The following is an 18,349-nucleotide window of genomic DNA, read 5'->3' on the forward strand; positions in this document are numbered from 1 at the left end:
ACTCTTTCCACAACTCACCAAACCCTTTGAGGGTCACAGGCTCCTGTCAAACAAATGTCCATATGGTCACAGCAGACAATGAAGTACAAAAGATGACTGACACACAGGGATTTGCAGAGAGGAGCTTGGCCTGAGAAGTGATAGCCAGCCTGAGTGCTCTGCTTCATTAGGGCAAAGTGTAGCCAAAGAGGAAACAGGAGCAGTGTAAGCCTCCTGTGTCCCAAAATAAACATTACAAATGGGTTTTAGGTGGTGTTAAAACATACCCCTTTGATTTTCTAGGGCCAGGATCTCCCCATAATGTACTTCTACCTCTTTAACTGAACTTCAGATTTAAGATAGGTTTGGTGCCACTAGATAGAACTTGATTTGAAAAACAGTTTTTTGTTAGTTAGTTGGAAGTTTAAATATTATAGTAATACACCTTGTCCCTCATATTAAACTACCTCTAAAATAAAACCACGGAAAACTCAACAAGCATGTCCCTACCACCTGCAGCACATTGTTTGCAGTCAGAGCTCAAACAGGAAGAGAAAACAGCTCCTCTGCTAAATCAATATTTAACTAACAAGCTGCCCCACACAGACAGGTAAATATCACACAACTGACTAATAAAAAAGCTCAGCTCTCTGCTATCAGACCTGGACTTATTAGAACCTGACCTCAGATCACCTTTGACAGACTTTTTTATTAACAGGGCTGCAAACCACAGGTACATTAACATCAACCACGTGGTGGTCATGAATTACCTGGAACTCCACTTGTAGCTCTGTAACTGCAACCCAGAAGAGGCAGCAGCCTCAGTGTGAGTCTTGCTCCCCACCACAGCTCTTGAGAGTTTTGATTAACAAAATATTCCAGAAGACAAACAAATTTCAGCTGAATTTTTCTCACTCAAGGACAAGGAAGCAGGAGATCGGGGCTCTGTCCATCAGTCCCCCTTCCAGGGGACTTCCAGGCAAAGTAGTCTGAGCAACTGCAGCAATCCCCCAAAGGAAATGGAGTAGCTTTCCAGACATTTTCCTCCTCATCTCTGTTCCTGAACAATACCAGAGACATGAGATTATACACCCCACTGTGGTCTTTTACCCTCCCTAATGAAACCCTGAATGTTCAAATACCTGTAGGATCAGCTTTGTCTTATCTCATAGCATACTGTTCCCAGGTTAATTTTTGCCTAACAAATTATAGGGTTTCCTGCACAGCTCTGAAAAAGTCAAACAGAATGAAAATAGTTAACTCATTGTATAGGAGGCCATTTCTAAACTAAAGTGTAACACCAGCCTTCCCTCCACCCCAAATAATCATCCTTCAACTATTGCTAGCTCCATAATTTGAGATACAAACTAATTTAAAAGGACATTTTTACCGTTAAAAAACCCTCTGACTTTGGATGGGGAGGAAGGTGAAGGGGTTAAGATCCGGCAGCAGAAATACCAGATGCGTCTGGCTTATCAGATTTATAGATTTATTCTGTAAAAACCCTGGATATCTTCTGTTGGGGACATTTTCCTCTATTTTTAGAACACATCTGAATAGCTGCAAGTACATTTCTTGCTTGGTGCACTAATAAACATCCACAGGAGTTATGCATTTGGGAAAGACAGATCTAAAGATCTGAATGTTTCTGAGGATGTAGGTCCCAGCAGCTTAAGCCAGCCCAAGGTCATACTGCCACCCCCTCCATTCTACATCCCACACGACCCTTTAATCATCTCTTGCACACTCCTGCAATAAGCCAGTTTAGGAAGCTGAAAAGCAGTAAGAAGCAATTCAGTGTGATGGCTGGTTCAGCCACACAGCCCAAGCAGCACTTGGACAACTCTGTTTAAACAAACAGCAATGGATTAAAACTCTATGGATGGGCCTTGTCCATTTCTGAACTCACCTTAAGTGTATTATATCCTTAGCATTCCATTGCAAAGAGTTCAACAGACCTAATGATCCATTTCTACTTTTCTCTGGGGACCACACACTACAATTCTTGGTTGCTACCCAGTCCCACATGGGACCATCACTGGCCTCAAAATACCAGAAAACCCCACACTTGTGTATCATTATTTGTTTGCATTTGTTTTCGGTGCAAGCCTGGGAATGGTTTCTGTAGAGCACCTGCAGCTGTTTTCTTTACCTGGGAAGCAGAGGTCACACCTGAAGGAAGTCCATACACTTCAAGGACATCAGCTCACTGAACTGAACTGCTGGCTCTGCCCTCTGCATTTAACCTCTTCTAGCAGTGTAAAAGCCCCTGCAGAACAGGAACTGCTCCTGATGTCAAACAGTTACACCAGGAAGACAACAACACAGGCTAGAACAGTAAGAGCAGTTCCCAGCTGTGCCCATAGGGTTCGATAGCAGCTCTACCCTGCAAAGCCCACACAGCCCAAGGCTGCTCTTTTACATAAAAAAACGTTCATTATTATTTTGCTAGAAGCCAGTTGTTTTAAATTTAGTGGTTCTAGATTAATTGCCACATTAATCTTTTTCCTTAAGGATCAGTAGCAATCCTAAGAAGGATGCAGCTTGACCAAATTATATAAAATACAATATCAGTAAGAATACACATAAGGAACAACACACAACAAAAACATCACTTGAGAACTGTCTCATTAAAAGACAATTTCTAAGATACTAAACATGTTCTACAGGTTTAACTAGATTAAGAGCAAATGTCATTTCAGTAATAGCAATACTTTACTGTATTTTAATTAACTGGATTAACATTAATACGATTTATCAAGTAATTAATTTTTCCTGTTGCAAGGTTAAAATATTAGAGCTGAGAGAGCAGTGCACTGCTGCATTTACAAAACCTTCCTGTAGAAAAATCCTACACTTACTCAAAATGAGTTCATTTGCATAACTTACGCTACTATGAACAGCAAAAGCTTTACATACCATTTATTAAATAACTTTAAATGCAAACATCCTTCAACTATTGCTAATAGATCTACACACCCAGTCCAAAAGCCAACCTGTGTTCAAAAGCATCAGCATCCTGCAATAAAATAAATGCTGCCACAACACTATTTTGACAACTTCCTCAGAATGTTATTTCTTTCCAATTTAAATTGAGTAGTATTTGGTTTGTGGTTCATTTGTTGGTTTTAAATTATGTAGCTGAAATGCTGGATCAATCTAGAAAAGACAACAGAACAAAACATCTTCTGAAAAGCTAAATGTCTCTATAGAATTAATTCATATGTGCAGCCCAGAAAAATGTATGGCACCAGCTTAAACAGGCTTAAATAATTACTAACTAGGCTTAGTCAAATTTTGTTCTTAATTCCAATTTTATTTAGAATTTATAGTTTTAAAAGTATGCACATTCTGTAGGTATAAAAGTTTAAAAAAATACATTGATTTATTGATAAATGCTTCAGGTTAAATTTACATTTTCATACATTATCATATTGCAATAATTGTTTGGAATCTTTTAACATTTATAAAAATAAATTAATGAGATTGAATAAACCATTTGAAACCATGCTAAAATAATTCCTTAGAAAAGAGGGGTGAAGTTTGCCATAGCAATTATTAATTCGTTGCTACTGTAAATAAATAACTCCTTAATTAAGCAATATAAGGAAGTACAGGCTAGCAGAAAAGCACTTACCCACAGGGTGAATGGAAGGCTGTGGCAGGATGCCAGCATTGTACCAAAATGATGAAGATAATTAAGTTCTACCTTGCCAGCAGACAGCAATTCAGTGTTTGGCCTCTCAAAACACACAACCCTCTCACTCCCACCTGCCCAAGTCCAGCCCTTCCCACACTGGGGCTGCCCTCTGAACAACTCTGTAGCTCTTTTTGGTTAAAGGGACTAAACAAGAATGTGTTTCCTTACCATGAAATCTTTAATTGCTCATCATAAATGACTGGAGATAAAAGATGACCTGAGAAGACAGTGATAGCTGAATTTATTAAGGTCACAGTGAACTGCAATCCCACCCAAACTTCCCAGGAGCAACACATCTCCAGAGCCACAGCTCTTCAGAGAGAGTTCAAACACATCTAACTACCATGAGCCAGACTAAGGTATCTCAACAAAAAAATATGAAACCCTGGAGACAAAAAAAGGTACCGAAACATCAAAAATAAAGTTATAGGTTACAAGGAAAAACTAGAAGTATTTTTTGAAAAGTAAATACCTTCCAGACCTTCCTTGTAAATGAAAAAACATGGAGGATAATAACAAACAAAAAAGGAAAAAAAAAAATTAAAAAAATTGAGAAAGCATGGTGGGTGTGCAAGAGTTAATAGTCAACACCTGCAAACGGATGCCTCTGCAACACACAAGGTCATTTAAATTAATGATTACCCTGCCTTCTCTCTGGTCCTGTTTCTACGCATAAGTCAAATGCTGTGTTACCCAAAGAGTAACTTCATCCTGGCATCACTGAACATGTCTTCATAGAGAAAGGGATATTCCATAACTCTGAGAGACTTCTCCTTTCCAAAGGTGGCTACAGACACATGCACGTTTAAACATAGATATATACAAACAAGGTTAGAAAAATATTTAATTTTTGCTTGTTTAAATAATTATTGAAAAGTGTTAATACAGGAATACATTAATATTTGTACAATTAAAACTTTATATATAAATATAATATATATATAAAGCATTTTTCATAGCAGCCATTGCATATATAGTAAAACAAGTCTATGTGAAGTCCATGCTGCAAAATTCAGGCCAAGCAGCATTTATCCTCTTCCGAGAGGAACGTCTGTACCGGAGCTAGGGTTTCAGGAACCAGGAGTAACGCTGCCACCAACAGCAGAGATGTTGCTTTATCTCCTGCCAGCTGCTGCCCAAACCAAAGTGCACAGTATTTTTAGGGAGAAATGCCACTATGTGGAATTACCTCATGGTCTGTAAGGCTGTCTCCAAAATCAGAATCAAGTCATCACCTCTAACCAAAAGGCAGAAATGTAACAGAATGGCTTTAACTCTGTCAGCGCACGGAGGTCCTGGCCCTACCAGGGGTGTCCAAGGGCACCGTCACACGGCTGCGGGCAGCCCAGTGAGGGGCACGGAGGCACTAGGAGGAGGTGTCATGCAGGACAGGGTTTAATAGCTCATATTCAGCTTGTTTTTGTTGAGTTCCCTTTCCAGGTTTCCTATCAGAGTATCAATACTTTCCTGCAGGTCTTTGAGGTTTGCTGTGTGATCCCCTGCAGAGTCTATCGCCTGCATGGTCAGGTAGCTCTGGAACGCCGGTTCCCTGGGGCTGGGCTGGGGCTGGTTGGCTGGGGCGTCCGGCTCCTCAGCCTTGCTGATGTCATCCCCGCTCTCTGTGTCTTCTGAAGGGACGTCGTCATAGTCTGCTTCACTCAGGCACTCTTTTGGGTTTAAGAAGTAGTTCTCCCCACAGCTACTCCAGTCTCCAGCATAGCGGTTGCTCGACGGGCTGTCCAGACCTGCCGGCCTTGGTCTGAGCACCCCAGACATCTCAGTACTGCTCAGGTTCAGCATCTGAGGTCTCTGCCTCTTGGGTCTCAGGTAATTCAGGGAGGATGGGTGCTCAGGAAATACATTCACGAGTGATGGTTCTCTGGCAGGTGAGTGACGTACTAGAAGAGAGGAGAAGTTAAGCCAAACTCAAAGCTGAATCCATACTGTAACTAGACAAGTCTACAACTAATGCCCACTCTCCTCCTGCAATGTCACACACTAACAGCATGCATGAATACATGCAAGCTTGCAGCCAACATTCCATTGTTTTCTGCTGCTGTTTGATATAAAATAATTAGAAAAACTACTGTAAAAGCTCAGTTTTGAAGATTCATGCCAGATTCAAACTACAATGGAGAGAAGCCTTTCTAAAAGTTTAAACTCCCACAGCACTGATTAAATTCATTGCATGAGTTAATCACCATCTGGCTCTCAATCAAAGAAAAGAAAAGCTCAGCTCACACGTTTTGTCCAGACTAAAAGAGTAACAGAAAGCAGGCACAGCAAAAGAGGTTAAAACACAACACAAATACCACCATGGAGAAACACTTAGAGAAGCTCAAGACCGCAGCAGGAGTTGAACTTTGTGTTTCTCTTTCACCCTAGTGTTCTGTGCTATTAAAAGAAGCCCATTTGCATTATGCATTATTTTTCTAAGCAGCCAGAACCTCAGGTCAGACGTACACTCACAACAGGTTTGATGGTCATGTTACCTGAGCTCAGCATTATACAGCATAAGCTATTAACAGTCTCCTCCACTGTTACCAGCTTCCTATGGTAAACAGCACAAAATTTTTTACTGACCTGTGCCTATTAAATGTCTGAGTGGCAAAATTTCTTGTCGTTTTATACAGACCATTACTTCTTGTAATTGGAAGCAGAGACTTTCTACTCCCCTTCACAAAGCCTGGAGCCCACAAACCCACGCCGTTCCATCTCACCCACCCCGTGTTAAGACTCCTCACACACAAGCACAAAGGCTCAGTTTCAAGATGTGCCCCATGCTTCTCTCTTTCAGTCCACACAACAGATCTCTCCAGATTTTAGTCTTACTTCATGTCTTGCAGAATAACATGCAATAACTATCACTGCTTCCCCACACACACACCTTACTATAACAAAAGCCCTTCTGTTTAGACTGTGCTCCATAAGATGAAGGGCCATGGGTTAACAATAACTTGCCAGTATTAAAAGGTCTAACTGAACAAGGACTACTTGTTTTCAGCTGGAAAAATACGGAAACTGAAGCATTGCATAACATGTCGATTATCGAGCTGTCTCAATCTACAGCCGATCAAATGTAGGGGACCAGACTGTGACCCTTCCGCCAGGTCCAACTGTGCTGTTTACACTGTACCGTGTTCACTTGCTCACGTCCTTGCACGTGTGTCTTACTTCCCTTTCTGCACATCATCCTGCTCAGTTTTTGCAAGCCAAGGGATTGTGTTCAGCTTCATAAAAAACTCTTAATTAGCAGCAAGATCAAACATCTTACATAGTTTTATTACGATCTACTAAGACAAAGATTACACATTCATGTGCCTATTCTGCACTTCACCTGATAGAGCATTTCCATTTGTACCTCATGGCTGGGAAGAGGAAACAAATCCACTTTTTTTTTTTTCCTAATTATTTACAATCTGCCAGATACAGGTCTTTGCCAAACCATCTCTACATATCAGGAGCCCTTACTGGGCCCTCCAGAATGAAATGCTTCAAGAACAGCTTATCTTGGAATGGCAATTTCTCTTTATAATGTTTGCAATGGAGGAAGATGACAGAAAAAAATAAAAGCTTTTCCCCAAATTCTCTTTAAATAAACCGGGGAGTATCTTGTATCCTGAAGACAGGCAGCAGAGTCCACCTGGACAGATCAAATACAGCCTCAGCATCTGTATCTTAATGTTGCCAACTCAGGTCCTTCATGACCCTACACATTTCCCAGGTGACCCCAATTAGGGCAGCATGATTGTTTTCTAGAAGGAGACAATTAAGAAGCTGTTTAGATGAGCTGAATCTTCTCCTACACTCAAGAACTGAAGGGCTTACACTGCTAAAATTTATGAAGTAGATACTAAATTATTCAGGTTACCAAACAAATCAGTTCTCCACACCATTAGCCAGACCACTGTGGAAAAGGAAAACAGAACAGCACAAAGGATCATCCACTGCACAGCTAGGAAGCTTTCAGCAACTCCTTGGCCAAAGACTATCTGAAAACAAAACTAAACCCATCAGATCCAGCATTAAGTTGTTTCACAGTATTACCCTCACAGTCTCCCTGTTTACCTGGAAAGCTGCTCAGGCAGTGCTTGTACAGGAGAAGGCTGCAGTGCAGCAGCAGCAATGGGCAGAAATTCACCATGGGCTGAAACCCAGGCCTCCAGATGTCAGCCTGACTATTTTCACTGGCTTATACCTCTCTGAATATCAGGGGAAATGCAAATACTGTACAATCATTTCCCATTTGAAAGGCTTCACTTCTATTTTGGTAGTTTATTAGGAAGATTAGAATTTCACCTCCCTTCTTATTGAGAATTTACCCCACATTGTCCAAAAGCATATGACCACTTAAGTTTGGAAGTGGGAGCTAAAAAGGTACTTAAGGTGTTTTGGTTTTTTATTGTGTTTTGCTTAAAAACACTTCTTATGTAAACCTCTGCAAAAGCAACTAGAAGTTCTGCCAGATTCCAAGGGCAGAAACAAAGTAACCCTTTAGGTATCTCAGAAACCAAAATAATGAACTCCATACACAGATACTCCTGAATGGTCAAAGCAAGAAAGCAGAAGAAAAACAAACAGAAAAATAAATCAAAAAATCATTGCCAACCCCCCTAATTCAGGGTGTGGAATGTGGAAAAGCTTCCTGTCGCTGGATTTGCTTTTTCTAGTGTTTTTACTCACATAAAGCATGCCTCAACACTACTTAGATTATACTCAAACTCTGCCTTCTGGTAAGAAAGCAACTAGAACAACAAACTTCCCATTAAACAAACTGACCAAATACAAAGAGTAGATTATAAAACTGGCACAATTTCTTTAGATGAATAGGTGATGGCACAGTACCTCATGTTTTAAGAATTTCAACGCTGCGCAGTCATCCTGTGAATTAATGTACACTGTCACACAGTAAAAACATACAGCAATGGTTTGACATTTTCCCTTGATCAGATTAGTGAAACAGTACCTGGCCACAGCTGGAGTAAATAGTGAAGAACCTCTATGTGTTTTTTGAAGTCCAGGGCACTAGCAAGCTCTTCGGAGTCTGTGAAAACTCTGTTGTTATGGTTGGCAGTCTCCTGTCTCTGACTCAGCAACACAGGCCCAAAACATACAGCTAAATTCTGGCACGTCATCTTATTTACTTCGTGGTAAGAAGCCACCAGTTTCAGGTGATCCAACAGCATTTTCAGAGTAGCCTAAAAGAACAAAATACTACTCAGGAAACTAAACGCTAGATGAAGGTGGTGTTGACATCCTAATGCCACTGCTCTAGAGGGGTAAGATCAGGGCTGATAGCTATGGTTTTTCTACAAACACCCATCAATGGAACACCTAAACATTCAATTAGAAAAGCTGTATTAGACTACCACACAGCAGACTAGTTAATACTGACTTTCTCATAAAACTCGGCTTTTTTCTTACCTGATCTTAGTTTTATATGGATGAGTTTTCTCACAGTAGAACAAGGACATCAGGGAAGGGAGAGAAGCAGTACAGATGATCCGGGTACATTGGAAAATAAAGAAACCCTCAATATGACCTCAGCATCAAAACAAACTTCCAGGTAACTTCCAGGTACTGTGCAGGTCCCTTGCTCACTCTCTCCCCTCTCCAACCGAAATGGGCTGTGTCCTTCTACAGAGGTGAATTTGGCAGGTAATGGTGCACAGCACTATTACACTGCATAGTATGAGAAGCAAAGGCTTTGTTGCACATACTTAAGAAAAAGGAATGCATTCACCCACATAATTATGACATATAGCTCAGAGAGCTGCACAGAAATGGAGCAGGACACCACATGGGAATCATCTTCAAACTAACAATGTGAAAGTAGTGATCACAGCTTTTCATTCAGTTTTATAGAGGCAGAATAAAACACAAACTGGAATAAATCCAGCAGTACCCACCCTCTGATTAATTACAGCATGGAAGTTTTTTCAAAGACATTCAGCATACAAAATCCAAGTGGACCATGAAGTCAGGAACAGGTGTACACATTTTGACACAACTTATATCCAGTGTGAAAACATTATTTTCCGAAATAAGCAATCTACCTGGACCTGAGAACACTACTCACCTTCTCAACTTCCGGCAGGCAATCCAGGAGGGCTGCTGTGTGCTCAGAGTCACTCGGGTCATTCTCACAACCACTTGCTGTAATTTTCAAGGGATTTTTCACCATGGCATCCAAAACTGCTTCATAGAGCTGCTTGGTTATCAGGGGAGAGGGTAGCTCTCGCAGATAGTCTTTTAGGACACCTTCGCAAGAGACACAAAAATAGTTGCCTTTAGCAAGCTATAGATTCACTTTCCAGTGATTTTTGGGAGCACTAAGGGTTATCAGCTTCAGCCATCCCATGAGAAAATCCTTTGTGCCAGTGACAAACCTCACTATATACAATGAGGGATGGGAGGATGACAGCAAAAGGGCATGAGGGCATAGAGTCAGCTAAGATGCAGGAGGTATTTATGCAATGTGCCTGCGAGGCCAGAAGGCACCAGCACCTTTGTTCCTGTGGCCCCTGCAGCCTTCTCAAGCTCAGGCAAGGCTAAGGCCATCACAAACTAAGGAGTGCAACCAGGGCAGGGAGGTGCAATGCTTTCAGAGGAGAGAGGTGGTGCAGGGGCTGCATGCCATGGAGCAGGCACACCAGGCACAAGGTGAGCATTGCTCAAGATTGGGGTAAGAAAAAGGCAGTGAAAGGGTTCTTAGCAATCCATCCCCTGTCCAAGGAAAGGAGCTCCTAGAAACACCAAAGTCTTCAGCCTGATTACACATCCTCCTTTACATACAACCAGCAATTCATTTTTATGTTCCATTTCTTTTCAGCTGTAAAATTATGAGCAAAAACCCCAGTGCCAGCAGCACATTCAGTGAAGCATAAGTTGTGTTCTGACGTACCAAAGCACAAATCAAACAGATGTCCTCAAAAGGGAACTGACTCTGAGTAGCCTGTATTTAGACTTCTAACAGCACCCCCTTGGAAAGGACACAAAAAGGATGGTATCTAGGTGACAAAGTGGGTACTGTAATTATCAAAGCAACTTGTCCTCCAAAAAGGCAAAGCTGGAAAGGCAGATATTTTTTTTTTTAGTATACACTCCTTGTAACCTTCTAAAATCCCAAATCACAGCAGACACCATCACACTGTGCTATTTAACAAAATAATGGTTTTAATAAACTCAGTCTTTATCACCTAATTGCAAACTGAACTGGGTTTTGCTATGAGGTTGTTTGAAGGGGTTTTCAGTGACTATAAGAATAAAAATCAAAACCCCAAAATATTTAGACTTCTAACAGCACCCCCTTGGAAAGGACACAAGAAGGATGGTATCTAGGAAAAACATATCCAGCATTACTGACAAAGAACGCTGAACTAGACCAACTTGCCTCTCAGCAGCTTCTGCTTTTCTTTAAAAAAGCAGTGTGCCACAAATATCTACCCATTTTCACTAGATCCCAACTGAATTTAAATACTTTAAGAAGAAACAGTGGGTAAAAAAAATAAAAATCTTTCTGTGCTATTTAACAAAACAACAGTTTTAATAAACTCAGTCTTTATAACCTAACTGCAAACTGAACTGGGTTTTGCTATGAGGTTGTTTCTAAAATATACAAATGAAAAGTTAACAATTTCCCTGACATACACATGTTCACATGCAGAAGACAAGTAAAAGCTGCCTTCTGCCTGTAAAAACATTTAAAAAAAAAACCAAAACTGCACCCAGCAGTAATGCAGCTTTCAAGCCATGTTGTATGAGCAGTGGTAACTGAAGCAGCAACCACCCCTGGAGCTGCCAGACCATCTCTCTGCAGGACAAGGCAGCCATACAAAACCTCTCTGCAGGCACCACACAGCATCCAACAGCCTGCCTTGTGCTTAAAAAGGGAACCTTCCACAGTATAAAAAAAATGCAAACAACCATCCACATATTTCCCGTTTCTAGTGGTTTGTTTTTTTCATCCGTTTGTTTTAAAAATAATATACCACTTTTGTTATTGCTCCACTTAAGTGGCTAGTTTTTGTTTAATAACCTACTGATTCTTCCCTCCTCACCAAATTTTATTTCTTCCCTTCATCTCAGAGGACCATGTTCCATGCACGGATTAACCAATTAAAGTACTTAGGAGACAAATATGGGAGAGACTGGTTCTGTATTACATGGTTTGGGATATTTTCCTTTTCCATGAGCAGGACACTAGCAAGAGATGCTGATTTTTACCACAATCTTTGTTTCAGCTGTGCTTTTATCTGGAGGGAGAGGCTGCAATTAGAATCAGCTTACCACAGGAAATGCTATGTCGTCGTCAAATCAGCTTATGCTATCAAAACATTCACAACCTTCTATTAATAATCATTTAGTAGGAATTCCTGTAACAGCATCCACAGTCATAGGACCACCACCTGCCAAAGGACTTTCTCTGGTTTAGCCTCAAATAACAGGATAGTTTGGGAGTCATTAATGCTCTCTGACCTTTCTAAATCCTTTTGCTATTCATTCAGCTAAATTAGCCCTGTAAGAGGCCACTATTTTTTTCCACAAATCTACGCTTCTCACTGCTGCCAGCCCACTAGCACATGCCCCTTGACACAACCACACACAACACATTTAGACAGCGAGCAGAAACTGCCGTCCACTTCATTAATTCCTCATTTTTCTGACCCACTGAGCTGTTAACAGTATTGCACACTTTATGCAGAGATACAAATTCACGTGGATGCAAACAGACACGAGGCAACAACATGACCACCAGTCAGCTCCAAAAACTGGCTGCACACTTCAGTTTGAGCCATGAGCATACTCAGTTGTGTGTAAACCTGTGCCAATCCCAAAAGCATTTCTCAGTCAAGATTTAATCATTAAACGTTCGTTCTTTAGTCTTTGGAGAGCTGTCAAAAAAAATATCTCTTTAATCTTTCTGAAAAGCAGCACTGCTCAAATTTCAAAAAGGACAGAAGGCCGCACATCTCTCCAAATCAGCCAAGATTTATGCTGAGGATTCATATTTTATGGAACACATGTTTTGGCTTATAAAAGTATGAATCATATGCACCAGCCTCAGCACTGCAAATACAGCAGTAACACATCAGAGGAAACATTCCCTCTCAACTCAACACCCTAAGCATAGGTGAGAGAGATCTTGTAGGCTATTTTATTCCTCACACTAAGCACGGTGAGTACCTCAGGTCTGTCAGCAACATTTACAGGTTCCCCTTTCAGTCCAGCCAGGACTGTTCACAACAATTAAAGAGTGGGATGCATTTCAGTCAGCAGCAGCAATGGGTGCAAAGATCCCTTCGCTCTCTGCTCTCCCCAAACTCATGCAGAAGCCCTGTGCTCAGCCCTTCCAAAGCAGCACTAACACAGGCATTACAGGCAAACAGCACAGCTGCAGGGAACCAGGAGAATTATTATTTTTTTATGCAATTTCTTAAAACCATTTTTACCCTTTAAGCAGCATGGAAGTCAAATCTTGCAATATAACATATACTAAAGCATACCCAGTAGTTTTTCTGTAAGACAGACACCAAGGCTGTAGTCTTGTCACACTCACAATACAAATTCTGGATCTAAAAAATTAGCCTTTGGCAGCACAAACCAAAAAAGGACCATGAGTCCAGCAGGACCTGTACGGTCACCAAAAGTTCACTATTATCAATAAGGCTTGGAGCAATGTATATTGAAAAACTGAAGTACACTTTCCTGTGTATCCACTGCATCATAAGCTCGTGATGGAAAGATCAGTCAGACCTTGACACTGCCCCTCCAGGACTTTGCATCAGCATGGAGTTCTCCTGCACTTTAGACTTAGGTTTCAGCCAGTTCTAGGTGGTTCTGAGTGTACAACGTACTCAGGAAAATCAAAATGCTTATGAAATGTTACAGGATTTTTTGTATATGGGTGAGAATCAAGCTACTATGGCCTTCCCGACAATACTCTTGAACTGTTTCTGCAAATACTGTTTTACTGCAGCAATTACTTGCAGCATGGGAGTACAATGCCCTTTCTATTATTCCAAAATTTAAAATAAATTAAAAGGTTTCCATTAGCCAAAAGATTACATTAACCAGATAGCAGTTTGCCATTTGTCTGCTTAAAAGTGAGTACCAGATTCTGCTGTTTGGCAGAAAGCAAAAGAGGGTTTTTTTCCCTCCCTTTTCAGTTGACTTACAAAATTGGGAAGAGAACAGGACTTCGATAATTTCATGGAACAACTGGTCTTAGAAATTATCATAATTTTTTTCTCATAAATTTATTTGTAAAGAGAAGACTACTATCCAGTTTAAAAGACTCTTTATACTATTTATTTTTACTGTACACTTCTTTATAATGGGTGCATCCCACCAGAGTGTAACATAAACACAATTTTCTGCTACTGCGGACACTGATCCCTGTGAGCAACACCAAACCCAACAGCAAAACCAGCTAACGCAAGTAAGGTAAACAGAATAGCTGGACATTTGAACCAAAAGGTTTATTTAACCCAGTAAATGTTACCAAGTAGTATCTTCTGATATGATTTTGTGTAATTATGAAGTGTAATGAACAAAATGACCAGTGATAGGACAAGGGGCAATGGGTGCAAATTGGAGCATAGGAGGTTCAAGGTGAATATCCAAAAAAATTTTTTTACTGTAAGAGTGACAGAACTGCCCAGGGAAGTTGTGGAGTCTCCTTCACTGGCGACATTCAAAACCCACCTGGATGCGTTCCTGTGTGATGTACTCTACGTGACCCTGCTCTGGCAGGGGGGTTGGACTAGATGATCTTTCAAGGTCCCTTCCAACCCTTAAGATTCTATGATTCTATGAAAATGCACTCTCAAGACACTGAAATTAAATAAACCACAACGGGACAAAACTGTCCCGTTTAGCTGGATGTTGGATGCTACAAAGAAGGCTCTGGCACAGAAAATGTATACCCTGACTACTGTTGCATTCTCCATCCCTGGTTACGTAGGAAATTAATGCCACTGCCTAATTTCCTGGAGCAATTGGCTTACCCAGTGATGCCTGAAATTAGATCACCTTTCGTTTACATAACAAGTATCAATAGTTAAAAAACTGTTTCACTTTTAAGCAAACAAAAAAACCTGAACAACTTGCTTCAGCTGTGCAGTTAACTCCTGTGTAAGCACCCATATAAAGAGCTGGTACAGATACAGCCAGGCTTCCCAAGACCTACTCCCAGTCCTCACCTCTGTCAGGAGCTTGCTGCCAAACAGCAAGTAAAGGGCCTCTAGAGTGAGCAAGAGTAAGATGCTATTTAATTATGTTCTAAAAGAAGCAGATTACTAAATGAAGACATTTTCCTGCAGCTCTAACTAGCCTGCACAAGGTGATTGAAAATCTGTTTCTGAAAATGCTGTAATCTCCAACATAAAGAAAGGGAAACAGGTTGATCCATGATGGCCTTGGAATCACATGTTGTGGAGCAAGCAGCACAGAGGATCTGTTGGATCACAGCTGAGTTTTTCAGGATCTGCTCCAATGCAAACCAACAAAAGTTTAACTTGCTCCAAGGACCTCATTTCCCTTCAGACTTGTACTTCCCCCAGCCACTGGCACCACAGTTGCTGAAAGTGTCTCTGTCCACACCCTTCTCCCCCCAAATCCCCGCTGCTTCACATTCACACACCCCTTCACCAAGGCAAGACAGCAGTTAGTGACAAGTGACAACCAGCTCAGAGAGCAGCTTCACCTTTCAGAAGGTACCTTACGAACAGGGCACAATTCTACATTGAAAGAAGAGCAAGTAAGCGCATTATTTATTACCTGTGATGACGTTCACGTCCGGGTACTGGCTTTCACAGAGAGTAACTGCTTTGCTGTCCCTCTCAAACGCCTCCCGAAGCTCCTTCTTAACCGCAGCCGAGCCGCACAGCCGGTACAGCCCCACCACCTGCAACGAGCACATCGGCCACACCTCACTCATCTTCCCACACAGGGACTCATGGTTGACATCGTGTTTTGTCTCTTCCAGAGACAAAAAAACCCCACAAACTGGGAAATGTGTATTAAGGAAAGTCAAGCAGTGCAAACTATTAATATCAAGTGATATTTGATGGTATCAAGCATTACAGAAGGAACACAGTTGGGCCTATTAAGCAGTCAGGGAATAACACTCATGCTTTCCGCAACAGTGAACACACTGAGCAGCATTTTAGTGACAGAACATGAGTTTTAAATGGGAATAATTTAGTGCTTTGTTTTCGTGCAAACTTAGGAAGCAATATGACAAGATGCTGACTTCCAAGTGTTTCAAATCATAAGAAGTCTCAAGAAAAGCAGGAGTTATTTACCTTGCTCAAGGTGACTGAAATGAAATTCACAATACTGCTGTACTGAACTTCTAATGTGCTTTCATATACTAAAATTTTGCATTTTATCACTATTTACTTTTCTTTTTTATCAACACAATTTATACAAAGCATTCCTATGATATGAAGGAACTAAATCTTAAATATATTAATTTTACTTCTTAAAAAATAAACTTTATAGGCAGGTGTACCTATGTCAGACAACCACATGGCTAAAACAAGAAGAGTATATTTTGTATTTTAGGTTTTTCCTTTGCAAATGCACAAATTAGATTTCATGCTCAAAAGCACCAGGTACATTCAGACAATTCAGATCCCAATTGCTTCATTGCTAGTGTTGCCTTCATTACTCAATATCACTTGCATGACTAGGTGCTAATAAGCCCCCCCAAAAATGCTGTAACCATGAGAAACATGGATTGGAAAGAATAAAACTTTTTTTTGTTGATTTGCCTAATGTTAGGAGAGGCATCCAAAATAAAAATCACACAGTTATTATCAGTAACTTCCACCAAAGTAATTACACAACAATACCATTTTTGTATGTATTTTATGACCTAGGTTATAAATAGCAGAGTTAATCTCATAGCACCTGGAACTATATCCAACTCACCAGCAATTTAAAATGGTAACAGTGGTAGGTGGTGTCTCAATTTCACCTGAGCAAGAACAGGTGTAAAAGAAACCAAGGGCTGACACAGGCTATGTAACAGCATGCAAGAGTCCTCTCACCAGTTTCAAATTAATTGCCAAGGGGAACACCTGACCTTGGGACTGTGCATCCTTCTTCCTAACTGACTTCTTGTCTAGCAAATATAACTGGGAATTTGTTTCCTTAACCCATTTCTCATACATATTTGTGTCCATTAGGTTACATCAACCAACAAACTGCACTAGGAGGAAGAGGAGACAGCTGCTTTACAGCCTTCAACACCCTTCCCTGTTTTGAGCACAACCTCAAGAAAGGCAAGGAGGTGGCGTGGGGAAACAATTCAGCCCCTTAGTGTCTCCTCCTCCCCTTAATGCTGTGCACAAAGTGATGACAGAGACAAGCCTGGACTGTTGACTTGAGACTGCACAGACATGAGTAAAGTTTTGTCAAAAGATCTGTCCTCATCACTTCATGTCTCTGCACACAATGCATCACTTTTGGGTAGGAGGGAGCATTCTACACTTATTTTTGCAGTTAAGTACAACACGTCCTTACAGAGTGACCCATGTGTCAGAAATCAGGCATTTTCAAGTTCTCAGCTCTACTTTTTGAGGATGACTCTGTGCTGCGGCTGCAGGTTCCTTTCACTATCCCTAGTATTAAAGCACAACTGTGAGCAAGCATACATCTCCTTCACAAAGGTCAGGTTGGAAACATTGATTTCACACAGCTATTATTATTCCCACATTACAACGTTCACCAACAAGCAGCAGCAAAGCAAAAAAAGAGACATATAAAGGTGGGATTTATTTCCCCTTTTCCACCACCACTATTTACGTTCTGCAACAACAACTACCCCAACATGGAAATACTAACAAAACAGATTAAAATATGCACAGCACCTGACATCCTCTCTTTTCAATCTCCAGAATGCATTTCTGCATCAGAAGTGGCACCATCAAGCCTGCATTTTCCTTCTCCACAACTTTTTGAGCCTCTACCCCGAACATCACAGGTTCCCGATCCGCATGGAGACCATCAAGAGAGTTCTCCCACTGCTCCATGAGTGACAGCTTGACATAAATAAGCCCCCTTGGTTCCAGTTTGACAGCCAGCTGATGTGTCTTTGTCACTCGGAAGAGTGTAGGAAGAGCCACAGTTCCATGACAACACACCCGGTTTTTCCGCGGGGTGGGTTCCCAGCTGAACACCACCAGCTTTAAGTGCTGAGCATTTTCAATTTCTATGTTGAACGTGTGGTCCATATCTAGAAATGCTGTCCTACATGTAAGCAGTGCTGTTCTTGCTTTGTTTACTGAGTCAACCTGTATTGCACAAAAGACATCTTTCGAATCTACTCTTGGTGGTTTTAAGTCTTCAGCACCATAAAAGTGAATGCTCATGAGTCCAGAGATATACTGAGAGCACTTGGGTTGATCAGAAAAGTTATAGTGTCTGAATGCATCAATATCTATTTCAGTTTTACCACTGTTACTTGGAAGGCCCTCCTTTCCTTTCCCATACTTGGCTTCATGCCCATGTTTACCTGATTTTGTTATAAGTTCGGGAGAGTCACCATCACTGAGGTAACCACCTTTGTTGAAGGATTTGGAGCTCCTTGAGCTTTTCTTTTTGTAAGTGTGTTGCGATGACACGCTGCTGTCAAGATGGTAACGACTTATCACATTCCTG

At 41.0% G+C, this 18,349-nt stretch overlaps 1 protein-coding gene across 1 annotated transcript in view; it reads right to left on the reverse strand.

The window, feature by feature from the left end:
* Positions 1-5,074: 5,074 nt before the first annotated feature.
* Positions 5,075-18,349, reverse strand: part of SYDE2 (synapse defective 1, Rho GTPase, homolog 2 (C. elegans)) — a 24,254-nt gene continuing 10,979 nt past the window's right edge. Inside the window, exons 5-9 of the mRNA XM_010006735.1 lie at positions 17,560-18,349; positions 15,461-15,587; positions 9,759-9,940; positions 8,646-8,877; positions 5,075-5,577 (exon numbers count right to left, since the gene is read on the reverse strand). Coding sequence (XP_010005037.1) covers positions 5,075-5,577; positions 8,646-8,877; positions 9,759-9,940; positions 15,461-15,587; positions 17,560-18,349 — 1,834 coding nt within the window. The remainder of the gene's footprint in view (positions 5,578-8,645; positions 8,878-9,758; positions 9,941-15,460; positions 15,588-17,559) is intronic.

The sequence above is a fragment of the Chaetura pelagica genome, unplaced genomic scaffold, assembly GCF_000747805.2.
Source record: "Chaetura pelagica isolate M959 unplaced genomic scaffold, ChaPel_1.0 scaffold69, whole genome shotgun sequence".
Taxonomy (NCBI): Eukaryota; Metazoa; Chordata; class Aves; order Apodiformes; family Apodidae; genus Chaetura; species Chaetura pelagica.